This window comes from Vigna unguiculata, chromosome 4 (assembly GCF_004118075.2).
Source record: "Vigna unguiculata cultivar IT97K-499-35 chromosome 4, ASM411807v1, whole genome shotgun sequence".
Lineage (NCBI taxonomy): Eukaryota > Viridiplantae > Streptophyta > Magnoliopsida > Fabales > Fabaceae > Vigna > Vigna unguiculata.
Genome location: NC_040282.1, coordinates 24,636,825 through 24,662,689, shown reverse-complemented (window position 1 = coordinate 24,662,689; position 25,865 = coordinate 24,636,825). Strand labels below are relative to the sequence as shown.

The window sequence follows — 25,865 nt, the reverse complement described above, 5'->3', positions numbered from 1 at the left end:
CCGAATGGTAAGCACTCAATCCAACAATTATTGCAAGTGACATCAATTGTCTCGTGACGAAAGTCAAGTAGATTAAGTCACAATCGAATTGTGACACTTGGATTGTTATACTTTTAAATAAAAAAAAAAATTACATCCAGACTAATAACTATAATTTCTAACATAATGATAAGCGTTTGATCTAGTATAGTTTTATAAATTTAAATTTATCATAATAAGGAAATCATTTAACTTCATAAAGATTAAATAAAACTTAACATCCCGAGATCAATCGGAGTTTACAGATTGAATATTAATGTCATTACATGATTTGATAATTTTCTTTTTCATGTAATCTCTTAATTGAATTTTTTTCAATGAATAAAAGTTAATTTACTTAAGGTATCTTGCACGAGTAATTTTTTAATATTTTTTTTACAAAATTATATATATATATATATATATATTTAATTAATTCCATATTTTTCAATTAATTATTCATAAAAATAATTACATTAAATAAATAATATAGTTATAAACTACATATATTTTTAAAGTTATATTATTTTAATATAATAAAAATGTTAATTGCGAAACAAGTTTATTTATGTCGGGAATCAAATGTATTCACACTGTTTAAAATAGAGACTTCACAGAGCCTTACCCATAGAGGTAAGTCTCTCAACTCAATTTTAGTAAAAGACATATAAGCACCTCAAAATAGCACTTGAAATGCTTGGCATATTAAAAAGGTTTGAAAAACGAAAGTAGGATGAAATTGCTTGGATGCATCCATATTAACAACTATACTGTTACCAACAAATTTTGTACCACCAAAATATTTTTTTATGCACTATACGATGTTGACCCAAAACAAGTTCTATGGTTAGTTATTATATGCGCATATGACGTTGATACAAAATACAAAATATACTAATCTATATGCGCATATGTGATCGTAAAGTGCTGTAGTCAAAGTGGCGTAAATGATATTGAAGAGTAACGAACACGAGTAATATATCACAATTTTAACCATTTCATTGTTTGTTATATAAGAGACGTTTCACAATTTCCAATATAGTGTTCGTAGAAATAAATTCACATAGACCACATCACAGAACCTATGCACAGACCAGGATTTTGGTAGAGGGAAAGACCAAAGTGTTACGAGAATGACCAAGTCTTTCTGCCTCGCACTCTTATTATCTAGAATTTGAGCCACATACATGTCTAGAGAGCTATAACCAAGTGCACCAAACTGAAGAAACAGCATTTGTAATGTGATTATCAGAAGCAACACTCCTCTAGCACACAACAGCAGCAAAGTGCTGCTAAGCTGCACATGCAAATGAAAGATTCTTACTCATGTTGCCACCACATAAACTAATAGAAGATGAGTTAGAGAACAGAAACTAAGAACATTTCATGCAACTCTATAGGAATTCATTAATGATGCGTCAGTAAAGCTAATTTGAAAGGATTCAGGGCATGAAACATTTCCCTCTCTATACTCTGAAATCTGAATAGAGAATTTATATCAGAAGAAACCTCAATTCAGAAATAATAAGTATAACTAAATTAATCAAATAATAATGCCTTAGGCTCACCAGTAAAAATGTAACAAGTTAGTTAGTAGTGATTAGCACATATAATTATGTATTATGCATGACTCAATAACTGTGTCTTTGATATTTGAGAAAAGTAAGATCTACCTACAAATTTTATTTTTCTTTCCAACTCACGGTTGATCCTTTCGGTCCAATACATACTAAGATGTGCACTCTCCAATCAATGTGAAGGATTTAAACAAACCAAAACAAATGTATCCATCAAATAATAGCTTGTGTTGTATAAGCCATAGTCAAACACAAACCACAAAAATCAAGCCTAAGCCTCCACCTCTCACTTGCATATAAATAATTAAATAAATAAAAATTTAATACTTCCCCATCTTCTAATCTTCGATGTATAATCACTGTTCCTATTCTCAACAGTCACACCCCCCTAATTCGACAAAACTTCTAAGGTTAAAACCCTTAAACTAATTAACAATAAAATGCCGACAAGTTAAAATACAACTTCCATTCTAACAGGAGAAGTATAACTGAGAACTGTTCAAATAAACTCTTTTGTAAACACTTGTATGAAAAGAAGAATAATTAAATTTCTCCAGAGTTAAAAATCATATCATAGTTTAGAATAACTAAGAGAGAACTTCTCCAAATTATGTTATGTATGAACTAATTTTATCTTAAAAAAACTTATTTCCCTTTTTGCTCGTTTTTTTTTCCTCTCCTACAGTCCTTACAAAAACTTATTCAAACATGTCTCTACAGAAAAATTACAGACCACGAGGATAGACTATCACACTCTAAACAAGTAGCCATTGAATAAAATAAAAAAAGCAAAAAGAAATTAGGTAAAATGTTTTCTAGATATTCAAATTTAGGTTAAAGTCTGTCTCTTTATGCTTAAAAATAATTTTGGTTCTCCAATTTTTAATAATTTTGGAATTTCTTCCCTCAGCCTAGTACCCCAAATTCCATAAAGAAGATGTAAAGAATAGGTGGATCAGAGTCATGATCTTTATAAGATAGACACTAAAACCAATTTACACAAAAAATTGAGTGACCTAAATCACGTTTTACCCTTAAAAAAATATGAAAAAACATACCATCCTCGGAGGAACGAAAAGCATTCAGGCTCCTCGTGATGGTGATGATGCGCCACATGCTGGTGCTGGTAGTGGTAGTGGGGCGGAGGAGGTGGCGGAGGACGCCCGTTATCGAAATACCCTTGGTACGAGTCATACGGCGGATGCGGCGGCGGAGGATAACCCCCGTATCCTGGCGGAGGTGGCGGAGGGTAGCCTTCTTGCGGCGGCGCCGATGGGTAACCCGGTTGCGGTGGAGGGTAAGGAGATCCGTATCCTGTCCAAAAAATTAATTTAATGAATTAATTAATTCGTGAATCTGATTATTAGATGAAAAATTGTAATAATCAAAATTAAAAATGGAATAAGAGAATCTGAAATGGGGTATAAGATTGTTGTGTGAAGTGTGTACCTGGTGGAGGGTAGGATTCGTGCGATATTCTCTGGAAATTGCTCATTGGACTTGTTTTGTTTTCTCACTGTGTTGTTATGTTGTGTGTGTCTGTGAGAAAGAGAAGACCTGAAATAGTTGCGAGAATGATAGATAAGAGAGTAAGAAAATAGAAAAAATAAATAAATAAAAGGGAGTGGGACCCATTGTATAGTTGTTCGTTGGTTGGGTCTGTAATCATTCGACACGTTCAGACAAGCAAGGCTTTCAGTGTGCTAACACTTTGTTTTATGAATAATATAAATCTGAACTCTTAAAAAAATAATTCTAAAACTTTACTCATTTCCTTTATATAAAGCTATCGTTTAATACTAATTGTCTAATAAATTCATGAAAAAAATTAAGATATTCTTTAACTAGTTTCATGGATTATTAACTGCGTGATTAAATTTTTTTGAATGGGATTTTCAACTAAGGTGGTGATAGGAAGGAAAAGAAATTGAAAAAGAATAAAAGAGTAATTAGCGGATTTTATTAAAAGAAATTAAAAAATATATTATATTTTCAAAATAAATTTGGGTTTCAAAAAATTACTTTTATAAAATGTATTAACTATTTAATCTTTAAAAACAAAAAAGTATCAAAATATTTATTTGGACTAAATAAGGATTGACTTTACTCATAGAGATTTAAATAAAAAAAAATTGGATTAGTTATGTTTTTTCTTTTTGAAGTATAATGTGATTTTAGTTTTTGTTTTTATTTTAAATTTGATCATTTCATATTTAAAAAATATATAGATTCATTCTTCCTCCTCCATAATGTTTATATTTTCTTTTTACATGACAAACAGGGAGTCAATCATGCTTCCATTTTGGATATGTGTCCTTTTGTAATTACACGTTTAAATTGAAAAGACAAATTAGATTTGTGTGTGTACTTACCCGGACCAATAGATAATGAATGCTAAGTGATGCGACCCAATAAGGTCCAATTAGTCTCATTCCTAGAAAGGCTACAAAATATTTTAAGATACATCTATTGGGACAAATATTCACATATTATAAAATCTCGATAGTATGATTGTGTTTTGATATTCCTTGATGCTAGATATTTACAGGATATTTGGTATATCAGGTAAGGTGTCACATTATTATTATGGTTATTATTAATTTAAGTTAAGTTATTTATCTCATGGATCCAAGGTCCAAAGGGTACTATAAATACACCTAGTATACTCCAAGGAATATTCACTCTAGAATACTCATACTCACTCTTATAAAAGATCCTTATTCTCTTACTGACTCAGATAGTCTTTTGCAGGTGGATCTTCTCCTGTGTCTCAACCCTTGGAAGTATCTCATCAAAGTCTATCAAAACCATATAGATTTTGTCCCTTGTCTGAAGGCTCGTCTCAAGATCCTGATAACAACATTTGGTGCCCACCGTGGGGCACGATAAAACTTTGCCCACTGCCACTGTTTTGGGTCTCTATCGCCTGGCGGCTCGTCACGTGTCACCAGGCGCCCTACCAGTGTTTTTGGCATTTTTGGGTAGGTTCTAATGAACCTCAAGCACTCATCACCCAGTTAATAGCACAATTACGATTATCCAATCATAATCATATGACCGGATCACAATTCAACACATTCATGGTTTCACAATTGAGGTCATACCTCTATTCAATTATGAAGCAATCCACTATATACTCATTATTTTACCAAATAAACATACCACATTTAACTTAAACGAACATCATAATTTGCACATAATGACAGTCTCTAAACATGCACCAAACAATATCATAGTCAAGGCAAAATCTTACTCTTACACGCTTTTAATCCCAAACATCACATAATTATTTAATTATCTTTCATATTTTACTTTACTAAATAAGCATGCCAATTTGCATTCATACAATCAACATGACTCAAATCAAATATAAAGCAAAAGCACTTTAAAAACTTAAGCACATGATTCTATGCACCAATGCAAATTAATATAGCACTTCACATCTCCTATGCAACAATTTAATTTATATTGATACACATGCATTCACCAATAAACCAATTCTCAACATATGACTAACCCAAAGGAACATTGAAATTCATAGAGACTTACAACATAACCCAATCATGCTTCCAACTCATGCCATATTAGTAGTTACTTGAAATTATCAAGAGATTATTCATGCATTTTAAAGACTTCTAAACCAACAATCATGAGTACCATATATCTCTAGCTACAAACCTCCAATTCAAATCTCCATCGTTTAAAGTAAAGAACAACATATGGATCACTTGTCAAACTTTCACCTAAATCAGACAATTAACGAACCGACAAATACAATTTTACGAAAACTGTGCAGACTAGAAAATTGGTGGCGCCCAACGCCCAGAAATTAGGGACCTGGCACCTAGTGGTATAAAACAAGCGTCTGGCGGTTCCTGCTGCGCAAAAATACGAAAAAAGAACGTTTTTCATGAAAATCACGCCAACACGTATCGCCTAGCGATAACTCTTCATCACTAGAGGGTTTTTAACAAAAACCCAGAAACTGGGTTGTTTTAACAGGAGCCGCCTAGCGGCTTTAAAGTCCCTCCAGGCAACTTCTAGAAAATTTCCAGAAACGCAATATAACCCAAAAAAAATGCACAACTAGTCATCTAGGCTTATCATACAATGAACAATTACGTAAATAAATATTAAAGATGAGGTACAACTCCCCTAACCTGAAATCCAGCATCAATTGCACTCCTAAATCTCCCTGTTGCACAAAATGATTCCCTTTGGCTCCTCCCGCTTAGCACTCACTTTACCTTCTAATTCTCTCTTAGTTCAACCTTCTCATAGTTCTACTTGTTGATTATATGAAAGGTGTCTATTTCCCCCCACCAAACTCAATCTTTACTCTAGTGGTTTCAGCTCACCAAGGTCCATAATTTCCACCCTTCTAACTTCTCCACAAACAGTTAGGGTTTCTCTTGGGGTTTTCCCTAGCTTAGAAAAAATAATAAACCTAAAAAGGAGTTATTTCACACTAACCAAGGTTCAAACTCACATCCATCCCATTACCAAGCAAATGCACAACCATCAAGCCAATTCGTGTTTCATGATAATTTTTACTTATCTAAGAATATAATATCATGCACCATGGTCAAACATATTATTTAAAATAATAAAACAGTTAAATAAGAATATTAATGACATACATAGGACTCAAACGCAGGTCCTCTCAACACTGTCAACACACTTCACCACTTGAACTACCATTGCTCCTTGTCTTCTCTTTCCATATTAATTAACTTAGGGATTCCCGTTGTCGCATTTATTAAATAAATATTTATTTATTTATTTAATTTTTCTCGGGTCTTACAACTTGGGGTCATGGTCTCCATGCCCCACATGGCCATGAAGTTCCTGACGGAGGACTGGTCCACCATTATCACTGTGAAAGTGGACCCTAAGAAGGCCAAGGTGTGTTATGCCCTAAATTTAAAGAAGACACCTTACATGCCCCCCACAGGTCAAGAGGGTACTGTAAGTAATGAAATGGTTGGTTTATCCAAGAGGGGGGTTGAATTGGTTTTATAATTCTTTTTTGAAAGCTTAAGAACCCTTTTCTTTGAATCAGATTGACCACATAATCAAAAAACAAAAGTTGCAGGACAATACACTTTCAACTGATTAAAATGAAAAAAAAAGGTTAATTTGTTCATCACTATGAATCAACAGATTAAAATATGAAAACAATTGGTTAAAATTCTGGGAAATTATGCAAAATTGCGAAATGCACGAAATTCACTTAAACAACATGCTTTCTTAATCAAGATACGTTCCAATCATTATATCTAACTTGATTACACTACAGGCAACATAAAAACACCTACACAACTAACAAAGATTAATTTGCTTGGTTTTCTTGAGATTTAAGTGATGAGCAACATGAGAGAAAGAAGATCATACACTTGTTTTTATACTAGTTCACTCAATCACATAGCTACATCCAGTTTACCAAGACAACATGAGCCTAGTTTTGTACTATTGTCAAATTTTTTATAAAATCACACCAAGATTACACTTTTGAATAAAGAAAACACCAAGATTTTTGGATTCCACAAAAATCATATCCCCAACATTGTAAGAATCCCACTCATAGACCTGGAATCACACTAGGAACACTATAAAGGCAGAAGAAGAACAAAACCTGATGGAGGCTCTCCCTAGCCAACAAAACACATGTTCTTCAAGCTTCAACCAAGCCAAAAGGCCTTCAAGATCAACCAAGATCTTCAATCTTCAGTTGTAACTACGTGATTCAGAGAAAGAGTTTTCTAGAAGTGTGTGACTGTTTTTCGCGATCAAAAACTCAAAATCGTACCTCGTATCTTTGAAAACCGACTTATATATCTTGGTCATAAATGAATTCAACAGGTTGATTTGTTTGTACAATTTGATGATTTTAGTTGACTTAAGTGAAATTAGTCGATTGAAAAAGAATTCATCTGATTGAATACATTCATACTAACACTTTATGCAACAAGCCTTTTAACTTGTTAAAAATCCTTTTAACATATTAAAAAGGGAACACCAAGACTAAAAGAACATATAACCTATGTCATATAGTCTACAAATATAATACAACATATAAACTTCATGGTCTTCTGTTATTTCTAGATTCAACAAACCAAAAGTTTGATCATCAATGCATCTTCATCAACCTCATGTGATTTTATGTAATTGCTTGATCAAATTCTTGCACCAAGGTTACTTGTGTTAACATGCACTAGCACAACCCAGGTAACAATCATTGAGAAACCCCTCTCAATAAATCGAGGCACCTAGAGGGGAGTAGTGCCACTAGGTAGAACAATGCCTCCAGGTTTTGTAGGGGACCTTAGATAGTAACACCATACCTCAACCTTAGGGCCAATTTCCCAAAGGACAACCGACTTTCTTTCGACGAGCCTATGCAGGAATGTGGTGTGGTCCCTTTACCCAATCAAGTCACTAAAGTTGGTAGCAACATGGACGAGTCCACCCGCGATCAAATTACAAGGGTCCTAAAGCAAAAGACTGATCTCTTTGCTTGGTGCCCTATCGATATACCCAACATTGACCCCGACTTATATAATTTATTCAAGTATCAAATCAAATTCAAATTTTAGGCGTAGTCAAATTATGAAAGTTGATAAATAGAGGGCCTAACATAGATAAAAAAGGACACTTTGGAGAGTTAGAAACTTAATTTCTCTACACTTCAAGGTAGAAGGACATTCTGAAGGTCGGAGGCATTTGGCTCGCCAACGTGGTTACAGATAACAAAACCAATGGCAAGTTGTGCATGTGTGTCGATTACATCAATCTCAACAAAGCGTGCTCCAAGGATACCTACCTGCTCCTTAGCATAGATCGATTGGTAGATAGCACATCCAGGTATGAACTATAAGACCCGTGAAATTTAAATAAGTAAATAATTAATTATTTAATAAATACGGGTAGTGGAGCCTTATGGCATTTAACTCTAATTTTTATGACGTGGAAAAGTTCTAGCTCAAATGGTTGAGAGTATTTAATTGTGTGAGAGGTCTTGGGTTCAAGTCTTAGTTAAGCCATTTATGTGTTATTTAAGTTATTATTAATTTTAGTAAATGTATGATTATGTGAGTGGTAATATAATCTTAGAATTTTAAGAATTATCAAGAAACATGCTTTGGTTGAATGGTTGTGCATCGGTTTGGGTATTGACATGGTTATGGGTTCGACTCTTGGTAGACACCAATTAAGCTTCTTTTGGTTAAATTTATTTTGGCAAGGATGAGAGGGGATGAGAACCCTAACAACCATGTAAAGGTAGTCTAAAGGGCTGGAAAACAATTAATGATGGACCTTGAATGGCAAGTACATCACTTTTACTGTCATTTTCATTTTAGCACATTAAACAACCATTTAGGCACCAATAAAATGCAAATTTTGAGTGTGGAGGAGGGTTTTTCTGTGCTGCCATTACTGGGCATTGGGAGAGGTACGAATTCAGAGAGTGTGTGGTGAGAATTGAGTGCATTTGGGAGCTGAATTGAAAGGAAGCGCTAGGCGGCCTGGTGATCAAAGAGGAAGAACTCTAGAACTCAAGTTTTAAGCAAGGATTTCCAGGATAGGAGAGCTGGAGTCGTACCTTTAATTTTGTATTGTTTGATTGCATGAAATATATGATTATTGGGTGTTAGTAATCTGTCTAAATTGTATGAAAATTCACGTTTCTGGGATTTTTCCAAAAGCTGCCTGGCGGGTGAAGAAATGCCGCCAGGCGACTCATTTGCATTGTGTTATTTCTGGGTTCCTGAAGAGGAACTGCCTGGCGGCATGTCCCTAGTCACCAGGCAATGCGTAGTGTACAACCCAGTTCTTTGGGTTTTTGGATGAAGAGCCTGATGGTGATGAACACCTGCCAGGCAACGCGAACCAATTTTGGTTTGATTTTGATGTTCTGGATGTTTTGGGATGACTCTAATCGGAGGGAAAGCCAATTTTAATTGTTAAAGGATGATTTGATGTCAAATGACATTTAAATTCATGTAATTGGAGGTGTTTATGAATGGAGCAGTGGGAAGATGATGTTAGGGTTGGAAATTGGGTTCTTGATGTCCTAAGGAAATTGGTGGTTCAAGTGTACTAGAAAGAGCAAATGAATGGGTTTGGGATGGGAATCCCTATAACTGTAAGTTAATTCGAGTGAGGATTTGGTGAAATCTGCAATGGAGGAAGACCAATGAGTGTTGGGGCTTCGCAGGTGCAAAGGGAGGATTTCTAGGTTCTTGGAACAGCAAGAACCGCCTAGCGGCACCCAATTGCCTACCAGGCGCCACACCAGAGATGCGTAGTGTTCTGATTCACGAAAAATGCTATTGTTCGTATTTTCGCAGAACAGGAACCGCCTGATGCTGGTTTTGTACCGCTAGGCGCCAGGTTCCTGATTTCTAGGCACTAGGTGCCATCATTTTTCTAGTTTGCGCAGTTTTTGTAAAACTGCATTTCCCAGTTCGTTAACCGTCTGATATAGGTGAAATTTTGACAGGTGGTCCACAACATTTGGTTCTTTATTTTGATCGATGGATATTTGATTTGGATGTCAGTAGCTAGAGATATATGTTACTCAATAGTGTTGATTTTGGAGTCTTTAAAATATATTAATAAGCTCTTGATAATTTCAAGTAACTTCTAATGAAGCATGATTGGGTTATGTGGTAAGTATGTATCAATTTGAAGGTTCCTTTGGGTTAGTCACATGTGGAGAATTGGTTATTAGTGAATGCATGTGTGTCAATATTAATTTGCATTGGTGTATAGGATCATGTGCTTAAATTGTTAGAGTGTTGCGACTTATATTTGTTTGAGCATGCATTATTCATAAGTTAGAATGGAATGCTATCATGGATTTAAAGGGGGAGTATATATATATATATATATATATATATATATATATATATATATGAAATGTGAATGAATTGATTTTACTTTGTTCTGGGTGCTTAAAAATCAGTATTGCGCAAGTATTGGTGTAGCGCCCGGTGGTGGTGTTTGACCGCTAGGCGATAGCTACAAAACCAGTAGAGAATTGAAGTGTGTAACGCTTGGCGGTAAGGGTTATCCCGCCAGGCGATACTCGTAGAAATAGTAGCATCAGAGGTGCTTGGCACCTAGCGGCACGTGTTCCCTGCCAGGCGGGCTGGAAGTCTTTTGCGCCTGGCGACTCTTGTGGAGTGCCAGGCCATTTTTGATGAAATAGACATTGTGTTTGCTTGCTTTGGATGTGCGTGGTCTACGAGACTTTGGGCGATATCTCAAGGGTCAGATGTTGGAGTATTCCTGGAGTTGTGGCTTAGAATGAAGGGTAATACGAGCATTCTTTGAGTTGTGGCTCGGAATAATGAGTATTCCCGCATGTGTTCTACAAGTGGTGGCTTGTAGGTTAGATAGCAACGATAGCTTGAGATTATCAACCAAAGATGTAGAACATGGATTACATGGTGGTGGCCAAGTGTGATGAGACCAAAGGATGGAGTTCCTTTAATGTGTGTGTTTTGTTATATAAATTGTTGCATATGTTTATATTCCTTTAGCTCACCCTATCTGCTTGTTTTTTACGAAGATCGTGTACGCGGTACACGGGAGTAGATGACGTTGCAGGTGGTTCTGGTGGAGCGTAGAGCCAGAGCGGGGCTAGACTTGGGAGAATGATTTTCTTAGAGTTTATATTATTTTTATGATTTCAAATAAATTGTAAACATGGATATTACTAGACTTTTGGACAATTATAATAGTATTTATTATCATGGATTTTTGGATTATTGTTGAGGTAATAAAAGTTTTAAAATTTCCCACGTTTTGGGAAAATGATATTTCAGTAAATGCAGTTTAATTATATTTCTCTATTTTAATATTTAAATCCGTAATATCCGGTCAGGATGTTACATGAACCGCTGAGCTTCTTGGATGCCTATTCAAGGTACAACTAGATCCGGATGTACCCACGTAATGAGGAGAAGACAACGTTCATGACGGAAAGGTCCAACTTTTGCTACAAGGTCACGCCTTTTGGACTAAAAAATGCAAGGGTAACCTATTAGCTTTTAATGGACAAGGTCTTTGCAGACCTTATTGACAAGATAATGGAGGCCTACGCCGACGACATGGTCGCCAAATCATCTAAGTCCATTGACCACCCAACACACCTACAAGTCATTTTTGACAAGGTGCTCCACAACATGTGTGTAAACCCAAATAAATGTTTCTTTGGTGTAGGAGGATGAAAATTCTTAGGTTTTATGATAACTCAACAGGGAATAGAATCTAACTTGGACAAATGTAGAAGGAAAAAATCACTCTTTCCAAGGGAGGCAACACACAAAGGAGGGGAAAGTCCTTTGATACATCCAAAGGTTCTTGAATCAGTCAAGAACTTAGGAGAATCACTCTCACTAAAATAAAAGAGATGAACTTCAATTTTGTGAATAAAACTCAACTTGCTTCCATTGAAAAAAAAAGGTTTAACTTATATAGAAGCTTTAATCCACAGAATTACAAAAGACCCATAAATCATAATTACATCCCACTTAAGCTATTAGTGATCCCATTACTTAGTGGCTGATTGTAATTACAAATTTAGCAGTCCAAAAGTCACCCCAAAAGCATTCAGCTATGCATCCTTTTGGTCTCCTAAAGGGTGATTCTTAAGTTGGCAAATTGACCCTTATTACAAATTGAAAATAAAGCAAAACTAAAGCCCATTAATTGGTTAAGCCAAAATATAATTTTGTCAGCCAATTTTACAAAGCAAAGGGTCTTTATTTAAACAAACTAATAACTTAAAAGAAACTGCAGAAAATTGGTATATTAGTCCTTCTCCATTTGGGTCGTGATGCAATTCATAACCTTGGTCTTTTCTCTTTAAAACTTGGGCTTGTATTCAAACAATATGGACAACACTTGGTGCAAATGTTCTTTTTCTTCCCTTGCTCTAGCCCTTGTCATAGGTCCTCTAAGTTCTTCAAGTGGATCCTTCTCATTGTCACGTCTCCATCATTCTTTCCCTCTTAAGAAGGATTTGTCCTCAAATCAGGTTCGTCATCTACATCAAAAAGAGATAAGTCAGCCACATTGAAGGTGGAACTAACATTATACTCACTGGACAGATCAATTTTGTAAGCATTGTCATTGATTCTTTCAAGCACTTGGAATGGACCATTGCCTCGTGGTTGAAGCTTTGTTTTTCTTTGTTGTGGAAACCTTTCCTTTCTCATGTGCACCCAAACCCAATCTCCAGGTTAGAAGATAACCTTCTTTTTACCTTTGTTAGCTTCCCTTGCATAACTTTCATTTTTCTTTTCAATTTGACCCTTCACTTGCTTATGTAACTTCTTCACATAGTCACCTTTAGCTTGTGCTTCTTTATGCTTAAACATGGAAATGTTAGGCATATGCAGCAAATGAAGAGGAGTTAAATGGTTAAATCCATATACAATATCAAAAGGTGAATAATTAGTTGTGTTATGGACAACCCTATTATAAGCAAACTTAACATGAGGCAAACATACTTCCTAGGACTAAAGATTTTTCTTTAAAACAGTCCTAAGCAATGTGCCTAAAGTTCTATTGACTACCTCAATTTGACCTTTAGTTTGTGGGTGACAAGTAGTAGAAAACAACAATTTAGAACCAATCTTTCCCCACATGGTCCTCCAAAAGTGACTAAGGAATTTTGTATCCCTATCACTCACAATGCTCCTTGGTAATCCATGAAGTCTTACTATTTCCTTGAAAAACAAGTCAGCCACAGGACAAACATCATCCACCTTCTTGCAAGGTATGAAGTGTGTCATTTTAGAAAACCTATCAACAACCACAAACACATAATCCTTTCCATTCTTTGTTTTAGGCAGCCCCATAAGAAAGTCCATAGAAATGTTAGTCCAAGCATATTCAGGAACATGCAAAGGAGTATATAATCCATGAGGCTTAACCTTAAATTTAGCCTTTTTACACAAAATGCAGTGATCATAAAACTTATGCACATCACGTTTCATACGAGGCCAAAAGAAATGCTCTTGCAAAATTTCCAAAGTCTTTTAAACACCAAAATGACCCATCAAACCCCCCTCATGTGATTCAGTCACAAACAACTCTCTAAGGGAATACTTAGGCACACACATTTTATTTGCTTTAAACAAGAAACCATTATGCCTATAGTAACCATTTTTTAGAAAACTTTTCACATGCAACAAATATTTCAGCAAAAAAGGTTTTTTACATGTCTTTCAAAGAATAGAAAGCAATGCATGCCTCCTAGAAGGTGCATCAACCACTTTTTCAGCAAATATCCAAACTGTTTAGTTTCAAGAATAGAGAGCAATGCATGCCTCCTAGAAGGTGCATCAACCACTTTTTTTCTTTTCCCCTTTCTATACTTGATTACATATGGAAACTGTTCTAAAACCTCTACCCATTTAGCATGCCTCTTATTATGCTTACCTTGTCCTTTCAAGTATTTCAAGGACTCATGATCACTATGAATGACAAATTCTTTGGATAATGTCGCAACCTAAATCGCGACGGGACGACGAGCTAAAAATAAATTCACTTGGAGTCGCCACCATAGTTTATTCTGAAAAACTATGGAAAACCATAAAAATAAAATAAAGTCCGTGAAAACCAAATTTTGGATTTGGGAGTCGGTTACGCGAACGAAAGGTATTAGCACCCTACAACGTCCGCCCAAAGGCGGTACCTTTAATTAAATTTGCAAAAGAGATGTGTTTATTTTATAATATTTATTTTCCCAAAAAATAAGAAATAAGAAATTATTGAACATATATATTTTTTGATTAAAAAGGACCCGACAAGTATTAATCTTGGTCTTACGTATTCATATTAAAAATAAGAAATCAAGGCTACGTAGTTTTTTATATAAAAAAGTTTTGATTAGATTATTTAATTTTTGAAAGTTGTCTTTTGAAATTTTTTGAAAATGAATGTCATGCGACGCGTGCGGCCGTGTTGGCACAAAGAATATTTTTTATATTTTGTATTTTTGAAAAGGAGAGTTGTGCGACGAGAGCGGTCGATTAGACACCAAAATATTTCTATGATTTTCATATTTTGAAAATGAGTGTCATGCAATGCGAGCGGTCGATTAGACACCAAAACCTTTTTTATAATTTTTGTAATTTTTAGAAAAGATGTGTCGTGTAACCCGAGCAGTCGACACTAAAACCTTTTTTATAATTTTTGTATGTCTTAGAAAAATATCGTACAACGCGAGTGGTCGATTAGACACTAAAAGAGAAAACAAAGAACACATTTTTAATTTTAACTTTATTTATTCTTATTTTTTTATTATTTGTGAATACTATTTTTATTTATATTTAAAACATTTTTATTGTTTTAGGAAATGATGTTATTCAAATGTGAGATTTAATTAAAAAATGGTAAAATTGAAAATAGAAAATGAGAGTGAATAATTGAATATGCAGGTGTAGTGAGGAAAAACTAACACATAAAATAGTAGTGTATATAATAGAATTACCTAGTGCGTGATGTAAAATGCACTCATAAATTATAAACAGAGTAAAAAAAGTGGGGAGTGTGCTTAGTGGAATGGGGGAGTGCATGGAGAAATAAAAATGAAAAGCCCAAAATAGAACAGAGGTGCAAAGATGAACCACGAGAGTGCAGAAAGTATTAGGATTAGTAACCTAATTAAAATGGTGTTGCGAGAGAGTTAATTATGGGGTGCATGCCAAATTATTAGAATTAGTAACTCAATTAAGATGGTGGTGTAAGAATTAATTATGGAAGTGCATGTCAAAATATTTAAAGTTATTAACCCAATTCATATGGTGGTGTAAGAATTAATTAAGGGGTGCACGAAGAAAATATTGAATCTATCTCAAAATCCTAAACCACTTAACTTCACTTTTCAAAAAGGGGATTCTTCCTGCACCTCCAACCACTTCTCTTGTACACCTAAAAAATTTTAAAATTCCTACTTTGCCCTCCAATTAAAAGTAACTACTTTTTCTCTCTCTAATTGATACACCCCCAATTTTTTTCAATGGATGTCGACATCCAATATAGTGTTGAAACGAATGTCATTTGTGTTGTGGATGTTGACATCCACAACCTATTTTTATTTTATTTAAATTTTCATATATAATTTTTTATCTTTGATTCTTGATCCATTTAATGCAGTAATCATATTATAATATGTATAAACACTAATATAATAGTTTGTTAATGTTTTTTCAATTATTTGAATCTGATTTAACTTAAAAAAATTTAAAAATGATGTTAATGAAAAATTGTATTGCAGATGTCGAATTCCGCAATAGGATTTTACACATCATTTTTAATTTTTTTTTAATTAAATCAGATTCATATAATTAAAAAAAAATTAACAAACCACTATATTAATGTTTATACATATTATAGTATGGTTACTAGATCAAATGGATCAACAATCAAAGCCAAAAATATTATATATGAAAATAAAAAAAAAATGTTACGAATGTCGACATTCGCAATATAATTTTGTATTAACATCACTTTTAATTTTTTCCAATTAAATCAGATTCATATAATTAAAAAAAGGAAAAAAACCACTATATTAATGTTTATACACATTACAATATGGTTATTGGATCAAATGGATCAGCAATCAAAGCCAAAAAATTTATATATAAAAATTTTAAAAAAATAATATGTTGTGAATGTCGACACTTGCAACACAAATTGGCATCTGTTGAATACTATTGCGGATGTTGACATCAACAATACAATATTACATTAACATCATTTTTATTTTTTTCAATTAAATCAGATTCATATAATTTTAAAAAAAAATTAACAAACCACTATATTAATGTTTATACATATTATAATATTGTTACTGGATTAAATGGATCAACAATCAAACCCAAAAAAATTATGTATGAAAAGTTAAAAAAAAAATGTTGCGAATGTCGACATCCGCAATACCATTTTACATTAACATCATTTTTATTTTTTTTAATTAAATCAGATTCATATAATTCAAAAAAAAAAAAAAAAACAAAGCACTATATTAATGTTTATACTTATTATAGTATGGTTACAAAATTAAATGGATCAACAATCAAACCCAAAAAAATTATATATGAAAAGTTGAATAAAAAATGTTGCGGATGTCAACATTCGCAACCCAAACTTACATTCGTAGAATACTATTGCGGATGTTGACATCCCCAATACAATTTTACATTAAGATCATTTTTAATTTTTTGTAATTAAATCATATTCATATCATTCAAAAAAATTAAGAAATCACTATATTAATGTTTATACATATTATACTATGGTTAATAATTAAATTGATCAACAATCAAACAAAAAAAATTATATATGAATATTAAAAAAAAAGTCGCGGATGTCGACATTCACAATACAAAAATGACATCAGTTTCAACATTATTGTAGATGTCGACATTCGCAATACAAGAATGACATCAGTTTCAACATTATTGTAGATGTCGACATCTGCAATACAAAAATGACATCCATTTCAACATTATTGCGGAAGTCGACATCCGTAATACAAAGTAGGTGAGGTTATTATGGTAAAAAATTCTGACACTTGGCGGTACTAGAGAAAGGTTTAAAGATGCAGGGAGAAGCCCTCTTCAAAATGCATCAGTTAGGACATCTTCCCAAACTTCATCTTCTTCCTCACGCTGCCACCCACCACAGACGCTACTCACATTCATTGCCAAGCCGTCGGTGACGACTCCAACCACCATCATCGCGCCATTACCAACGGCGATGTTGACCACCACTTGTCCTTTCTCAGCCGCAGAACACAGAATGGCACTACCCATATTCACGTTGTCTTCGCCCATCCAACATTGCGAGACCTCGACGCCGTTAAGCTACCGTCGTTAACAACTTTCTCCCACGCACAAGGGTTCCATCCAACATTAAATGCCAGTACAACGAGGTACGAACCAACACCGCCATATCATTCTATCTGTCGAGGCATTTGCCTTAATTTTTACTTGAATTCCCCTTAAACCCAATTCTTATCTACTGTCACTTTTTTTAGTTTTAATAGGTGGGTTGCTTAATCATCCAATAGCACCAGATTAAGAAATTGATACCGTTCCCATGATTCTCACACCAATGACATTAACATCCAACAACAATAAAAATAAAATATGATAGCAGGGTTGAAGATTGCGTACCATGAATATGCTTCAATATGTACTTATTATCTTGTTTTTCCTTTGTACTTATCATTATATATTCAAAATGTTGTGATTCTAGATTGTGCTTTCGAATTCAACAGATATGTGATACTGTAAAGATGAATGTATGTGTAAATGAGTTACATGGTTTTTCTCCTTGTAATAAAAAACATCCTATTTGTTTTTATGCGTGAAGCCGAATCCCCTGAATGGCAGTTTCTCCCTTCAATATTAATGTGTTTTTTCAAAAAACTCATGGAAGTTATCACGCGGTTATCAAATACGCAATTGTTCTCACTTCTTGTGTCATGAACCACAATTTTATTTTTTATTATTTTATTATTTTACTTTTTTATTTTATTTTAGGATATTAAGCAAAATGGTGGTGTGAATGGAAAACAATGGGCCATTGAGTCCAATTGGTTAACAAGAGGTGCACGGTAAGAAGACAAATTAAATAGTCTACCGACTCACTATAAAAAAGAAACATGAAAAAAAAGATAAAATAAACGGAAATATTCAAAAATTGAATTATTTATTTTTATTTTTCAAGCAATTTTATTTTGATTATTTTTGTATTTTACTTTTTATTTTTTTATCTAAGAACAAAAAACCTCTTTAAAATTCCTTTTAAACAAATTAAATAAAATTTCTTTTTTTAAAACATTTTTAAGCAAATTTAGTTTTACTCCTTTTTGACGTAACACCTTTTTTGCTATTTTGGTAAAACAATTTTTATTTATCCAGACAAAATTGGGTGTTGACAGGTAACAAATAGTGTTGCCAAGTCTTTAAAGCTCTAACAAAAGCATATAACTCCTTATCATAAGTAGAATAGTTAAGGGCAGCCCCACTTAACTTTTCACTAAAATAAGTGATTGGATGTCTATCTTGTAGCAAAATAGCCCCAACACCCACATTTGATGCATCACACTTAATTTCAAAAAAATTTTGTGAAATTAGGCATGGCAAGAATAGGTACATTAGTTAGCTTATGCTTAAGGGCAGCAAAGGCCTTGCCTTGTTTCTCTCCCCATCTAAAATCCACATTCTTTTTAACAATTTCATTTAAAGGTGTAGCCAAAGTACTAAAATCCTTAACAAATTTCCTATAGAAACTTGTTAAACCATGAAAACCCCTTACCTCACTCAAAGTCTTAGGTGTAGGCCATTCTTGGATGGCCTTGACCTTTTCCTCATCAACTTGTACACCTTTAGAACTCACAACAAAACCCAAAAATATCACATGATCAAAATAAAAGATGCATTTTTCTAGATTGGCATACAATTTTTCTTTTCTAAGCAAATTCAAAACATATTGCAAATGCTCAATATGCAAATCAAGACTAGTGTTATATATCAAAATATCATCAAAGTACACCATAACAAATTTACCAATAAACTATCTTAAAACATGGTTCATTAACCTCATAAAAGTACTATCTGCATTAGTCAAACCAAAGGGCATAACCAACCACTCATACAATCCATATTTAGTTTTAAAGGCAATTTTCTATTCATCACCTTCTCTAATCCTAATCTGATTATTGCCACGTTTAAGATCAATTTTAGAAAACACACAAGCACCATAAAGTTCATCAAGAAGATCATCTAAACTTGGAATTGGATGGCTATACTTCATGGTAATGCTGTTTATGGCTCTACAATCAGAACACTATTGTGGGTGGCAGCAACTGTCCCGTGGCGGAGGCCGGGTGGGCCGAGTCACAATCGAATCATGGCGCTTGGGCTTATACGCTCTTAAGTAGGAGGAGTTGCGCCCTGACTAATAGCTATACCTTTTGGCCAAGTGGTAAGCTTTCAATCCAACAATTGGTATTAGAGCTGGTTAATCATACTTTAATTGATTAGAAAGATCCTGGATATGTCTAACACATTTCAAACCTTTGCTGAAGGGGCATCCATCCATAGACCACCTTTGTTTTCTAGTGAAAAATATCCGTTTTGGAAAATTAGAATGAAAATCTTTCTTGAATTAGTGGAAAAAGGGGTATGGGATGCTGTGGTAAATGGACCTTTTCAACCAATTAAAACTGTGGGAGGTAAAAATGTCCCCAAAGAGTTATCACAATAGACTCCTGATGAAAATAAGAGAGCATACTATGATGTTAGAGCCAAGAACATTATATCTTCTACACTAACCTTAGATGAATTTTACAGGGTATCTGTGTGTGAATCGACTAAAGAAATGTGGGATGTCTTGGAAGTAACCCATGAGGGCACAAATGAAGTCAAGATGTCAAGGAAGAACACTCTCATTCAAGAGTATGAGATGTTCAAAATGAAATCTGGAGAAAGCACATGTGATGTTTAGAAAAGATTTACACATATAGTAAATCATCTCCTAGCTCTTGGCAAAATCTTTGACAAAGAAGAACTTTGCATTAAACTATTGAATAGCTTAAATAAGACATGGCAGCCCAAAGGAACAACAATATTTGAATCCAGAGATCTCACTAGCATGTACATAGCCACTTTCTTCAGGAAATTGAGGGAACATGAACTAGAGCTTGGAAGACTTAAGGAAGAAGAGGATGGAGAAAAGAGACACATTATAGCTTTGAAGAGTGTTGTGAAGAATACAACAAAACTCAAGAAAATAGAATTTACAGATGACTCAAATGATAGAAATTCAAATAGTGAAGCCATGAGTTTAATGGTAAAGAGGTTCTCAAAATTTCTGAAGTATAAGAATAAGCTTAACAACAACTCTGCAGGAAATAAAAGACACTCTAGGAAGCAAGAGCATTCTAGCACTCCAACCTGTTATGAGTGTGGCAAAATGGGATACATTAAACCAGACTGCTCAATACTCAAGCTGAACCAGGAATTGGAGGAGAAAAGTGAGGTAGACAAGCACAAGAAGAAAAAGAAAGTTTACAACAGTGACTCCAACTCATCCAGTGAATCTTATGGAAGCATTGAGGAAGAAACCAACCCTTGTCTGATGGCTAGAATAAGATCCTCCAAAAGCAATGTGAGTAGTCTCAAATCCAATCATGATGAAAATAGCTACTGTGAATTACTTGATGCATTTAATGAATTGCATGAGGAAGCCACAAAATTGCAACAATCAAACAATAGGTGTAAAGGAGAAATTAAATGGCTAGAAGGCAGAGTAAAGCAATTAGAAGAGAAGAATGAAAATCTAACAATAAGTCTTGAAAAATTAGAAAAAGTTGAGAAAGATCCTAGGTCGAAATATGGAACATGCTCTCTCAAATGTGAAAACTACCCAAGATAACTAGAAAAGATAGATTATCTAATGAAAACCCTCTCAAAATTCACCTTGGGTAGATCAAATCTTGATGCAGTGCTAGGATCTCGAAGAAGTGTTCTTAATAGAGAAGGAATAGGCTACAGTGGCAAATCTAATCGATTAGGCACTAGAAATTTTCTAAACATAAGCAAACCATTATTTGTCACCTGCACCTACTACTCTGAACTTGGTTATGGATCTAATTCTTGCTATATTAAGAATTATGGGGTTCTTAAAGGAAAGTACAAATGGGTACTTAAAGGAACACCTCAAGCCACTAACATGAAAGGATCCAAATTTAATTAGGTACTTGCATCTCTCTTTAATCTATGTTTCAGTTGTGTCTTGTTGCAAGGAAAACAATGTAGCTTCTATATAATGGATGCTCAAGACACATGAAAAGAGATGTGAAGAACTTCTGTAGGATATCCTACAAATCCAATTAATGGTCATGTTACAAGAGGTGATAATAACAAAGGTGAAACTTTAGGCATTGCCAAGGTGAAAAGTTCCTCGTCTATTGTAATCAAGAATAATTGTTGGTTGAAGTACTCCCATATTTTGAATTTATTGCATGTTTGTTCACTAAAAAGGAAGTAAAATGTGCATTTTTCGTATTTCTGCGTAAATTAATCCATTAGAATAGCTTCAAATTGATTAAAATGGATTGTTGTTGTGACTCTTTTGTTTTGAGTGCTTGATTAAAATTGTGTGCCTTGATTACTACTAAATCACCTTTTGTTGATATGCATGTGTTGTTGTTATACTATGTATTGATAATGTGATTGAAATTACGTACTTTGATTGTTATTAAACCACATTTTTCTTATTTGTATTATGTGTTTTACTTGCTAGCTAATCCATTAGGTAATTCTCTAATCGATTATCGTTTTCCTGTTATGGCTCATTTGCTTCTAAACATTACATAATTCATTAGATTAGTCATCTGCTAGTACTGTAATCCTTAACTGATTGTATGCACTCTGATGTCTTCATACTTTGCACTATGATACTGCACTACTTAAATGCTCATATGATTTATGCCTGTATGCACTATGATGTTAACTTGTGCTACTGATTCCACATGTTGCGTTGTTAATACTATCATACTTTATATTGTTAATTTATAATGTTCTTGATATGTGTTGGTTTGGTTGTGTTACACTCCTCTGCTCTTTTTGCTAATGTCCAAAGGGGGAGAAAGGTTTCTGTCTTGTTTCTATATTGCAGGATCAAATTGGCCATCATCAATAAGGGGGCGATTCTTGGAAGGGGGAGCTTGGTTAATACTACAAAGCTAATTTTGATGATATCCAAAGTCCTTATATCACTATTTTACTATCTTAGATTTAGTCCTGAACTTATCTTGTGTATAGGTGATGCATATCCAGGATTACATGTAAACCAAGCTTGTGCTGTATAGATTAGTTGTCAATCTATTGAATATGTCATATGCAGAACTTACTAATGGATTTGATATTTAACTAATGGATTATCAGAGGGCACTGCATTGATGTAGTAAAAATTCACCCACGATAATCGATTAGGTAAATTCCCTAATCCACTAATCTCAGCAGCAGAACTCTGATTTAAAAACAGATTTGAAAATGAGTTTGAGGGTTACGCATAACTGAATCAAGGAGAGATTTTTCTGAGATTGAGATTCGCAGAGTTCTTACTTTCTTGGAGATCATTCAATTAGACATTCAAGAAGATTGATGATGGACTCAATCTTGGAGGGTCAAGCTTGGCTTTAGGATTGAGTGTCACATATGCACATCCATTAGGTGAATTCGTTCCTTGCTCTTTTTTGAATTGTAATTTTGTTCACTGTTGATTCAGTGTGTGAGTGAAGGTCTAGGTGAAATTGTGTGGAGGCATTGCATCTAGGGGGAGTTCTTGATTTGTAGATTAAGCTCTTTAGTCTTTAGGGTCTTGAATTATAGAAATGCTTTTGTAATTCTTGTAACTCTATTGATTTAGTGGAATCCTCCTAAGCTCGGGTTGCCTAGGAGAAGACTGGACGTAGATTTATTTTGAATCGAACTAGTATAAAAATTGTTCTTTTGTTTCTTTCATCTTATATGCCTTCCTAATTGATTAAATCAGTCCATTAACTACAGATTTGGAAAACTGGTGATTGGGGTTTTGAATATTAAAGATAGTGATCAAGATTCCCTTAAATGCATTGAAAAACCAAAATAACCAATTTACCCCCTATTGGTTAGGTTATATTAGACACATCTATTTTAACACTTTACTTATACAACATCTATATTTATTTCAAATTGTTAGGGAACAAGGTATGCAAATAACAAGTAAATTCTTTAATGATCTTAGTAATGAAAGCACATCCTTTGATTTGTTGACTAAAAGCTATAGATCATTTAACTACAGGAGGTTGTCGTGAAGAAAAAGAGGTCAAATGAATCTAAAGAGTTTTATACAAAACTCAAGGTCTTATGTAAGATCCACCATATCAACATTATAAGTGGTAGTTCTAATGATATTTTCTTTGACCAGATGTTCAAATTGCACCAGATGTTGCAAAAGGTCTTGAATATATACATCACTATACAAAAGCACGATATGTGTACCATGACATAAAGAGTAGCAAACTTAATGACAAGTTCAGAGCAAAGGTACTTGTCAAATTACACTGCTCCAATCAAGTTTGTGTGCTAAATTCAGTCCATTATACCATAATGCTAGGCACCTCTTTGAGCACAACATTTTTTTTATTCATTCTGACATAGTTTTTTACAGTCTAAGGTCTCTGAAGAAGCATCAAGCAAACCCAAAAATCGATGTGTTTGCATTTGGAGTTATGCTTTTAGAGCTGTTAATAGGGAAACGAGCATTATTCTGAAAAAGACAACAAGAGATTAAAATGAAATCACTCATTAGTGTTGTAAGTGTGAAGGAAATAATTAAAATGATTGGCCCAGTTTGAAATTCCTTGGTTGAAAGCTGAGTGAACAATCTCATTCTTTAACATTTTTTTTATTGAGGTTTCTTTTTGTCACATTCAGGTTAATAAAATATTCCAAGATGATGAACCAGAGATTAACTTAAAAGTTGCCATTGATAAGAATCTTTAAGCAAGCTACTGGATAGAAGATATCTACAAGGCAATAAGATTCATCTATGATTGTAAAAGTTGGAGATTTAATGATTATTCATCATAATAATTGTTGTAAAATATTAAAAAAATAATAAACCATATTACCAAAATGGGTCTAACATGAATATAATGTTGTAGATGGCAGAAAGAACTGAGTGATGTTGGCAAGAAGATCTAATAGGGAGGCCTGAAATGAGGGATATAATTGGGGCACTATCTCGTATTGTGGTGTCCTCCATGTGATATAGTAGGATTAAGTCGTGGAAGAAAAATAGCTTAAAGTTAGAACTCTTAATGTTATCTTCTTGTTTTTATGTTTGAATATTTTGGTACCCTTAACATTGTCTTTTTTTCGATGCTTGAATATTTTGGTACTTTGATGTAATTATGTTATGTTCACAATGAAATAATTTAGTTTGTTAATTTTTTTATAGTGTTATATTTTTTTATATATTTCAAATTATTATCAAAAATTAATTTTATTGAATTATGAAAGTATAAATGCTACTAGAAAGTGACAATTAAAAAAGACTTAAATAGTCATTTGGTCCTTACATCTTCACGTGGAGCAAACCTTACTACAATCTCAATTCCTAGTACTTCAAATTTACTAACAGCATGACTGCTTTCACCACTCTCTAAAGGTCTCCCAACATCTCCTTCAAGTTCCACTATATTATCCTCTACTTGGGCTTCATCAACTCCATGCATAACAAACATGTGCACTTCACCATAATGCCTTGCGATATGAAGCATATTAAGTGCACCCCTATCATCATCCAACGGGTGCAACAACATCTCAACACAATAACACAACCCCTTTATACTATGATAGCCCATTTCCTTAAGAGACCCTAATATTTAGAAATAACTCCATCGGTCAGGATCGCATGACCAATGAGTAGTTTCCCCACCAACATACTTACACCACTCATTTTCGGCAAAGTGACCACGGTGGTGGACCACAACCGCAAACCATTCATCAAACATTGGAAAGACCAAAAAATAGAAAAAAGCCTACAAATTATAAACAATCTTTAAATGGGGAACAAATGCTCGATCTATAACCGACAAACCGACAACCAACTATGAAACCCACCCTAGATAGCGACAACACAAAAAATTAAAAATGGTGGGTCACCAGCGAAAACAACAAACAATGCACCATCGTAAAAAACAATTACAAATTAAAATAATCCATCGAATACATAAACAAAAGCGTCAATAAACCGTAATCATTAACACTAATGCCAAACAATAGTAAGAAAAATCAAACCCTAAACCAAAACATACCTCCGCGATGAAAACCTTCAAGACTCCGCAAACGATTCTTCAAAGATCAGGGTCAATATTGAATGGCAGAAATTGATTTGAAATGGCCAATTGAAGGACATCCCCAAATCGACGAACAAATCTCCAATTCGACACCAAATCCCCAATTCGACAAACACAACCCTAAACCCAATTCAATTAACCTTAAACACTAAATGATTATGCAATTACAATTAAATGGCCAGCACAGTAACATAACAGATACGTCATTGAACAGTGCTCCACGTCACAGAAAATAACCACGCTGGCCACGTTCCGTTAACTATTTAGACGGAGTTAACGAAAAGGAGTTAATTGAAAAAATTTAACGAAAGGTAGGACCAAATTGAAAA

General features: G+C 34.0%; 1 protein-coding gene across 1 annotated transcript; it reads right to left on the bottom strand.

Annotated features, from left to right (window-relative positions):
- Positions 1 to 971: 971 nt before the first annotated feature.
- Positions 972 to 3,187, bottom strand: LOC114181123 (cysteine-rich and transmembrane domain-containing protein WIH2-like). The gene is made up of 3 exons (XM_028067478.1): positions 3,045 to 3,187; positions 2,654 to 2,909; positions 972 to 1,315 (listed from the first exon to the last, which is right to left on the bottom strand). Exons 1-3 carry the CDS (start codon positions 3,088 to 3,090, stop codon positions 1,267 to 1,269), a joined length of 351 nt encoding a protein of 116 aa, XP_027923279.1. The 5' UTR covers positions 3,091 to 3,187; the 3' UTR covers positions 972 to 1,266.
- Between the last annotated feature and the right edge of the window lie 22,678 nt (positions 3,188 to 25,865).

Bases quoted from the DNA above. Each gene is read 5' to 3' on its own strand.
- LOC114181123 (XM_028067478.1), bottom strand. From the start codon at position 3,090: ATGAGCAATTTCCAGAGAATATCGCACGAATCCTACCCTCCACCAG. The intron at 2,910-3,044 runs GTACACACTTCA...TTTTTTGGACAG, and splicing joins CGAATCCTACCCTCCACCAG to GATACGGATCTCCTTACCCT. The intron at 1,316-2,653 runs GTATGTTTTTTC...TTGCATGTGCAG, and splicing joins TTTTCGTTCCTCCGAGGATG to CTTAGCAGCACTTTGCTGCT.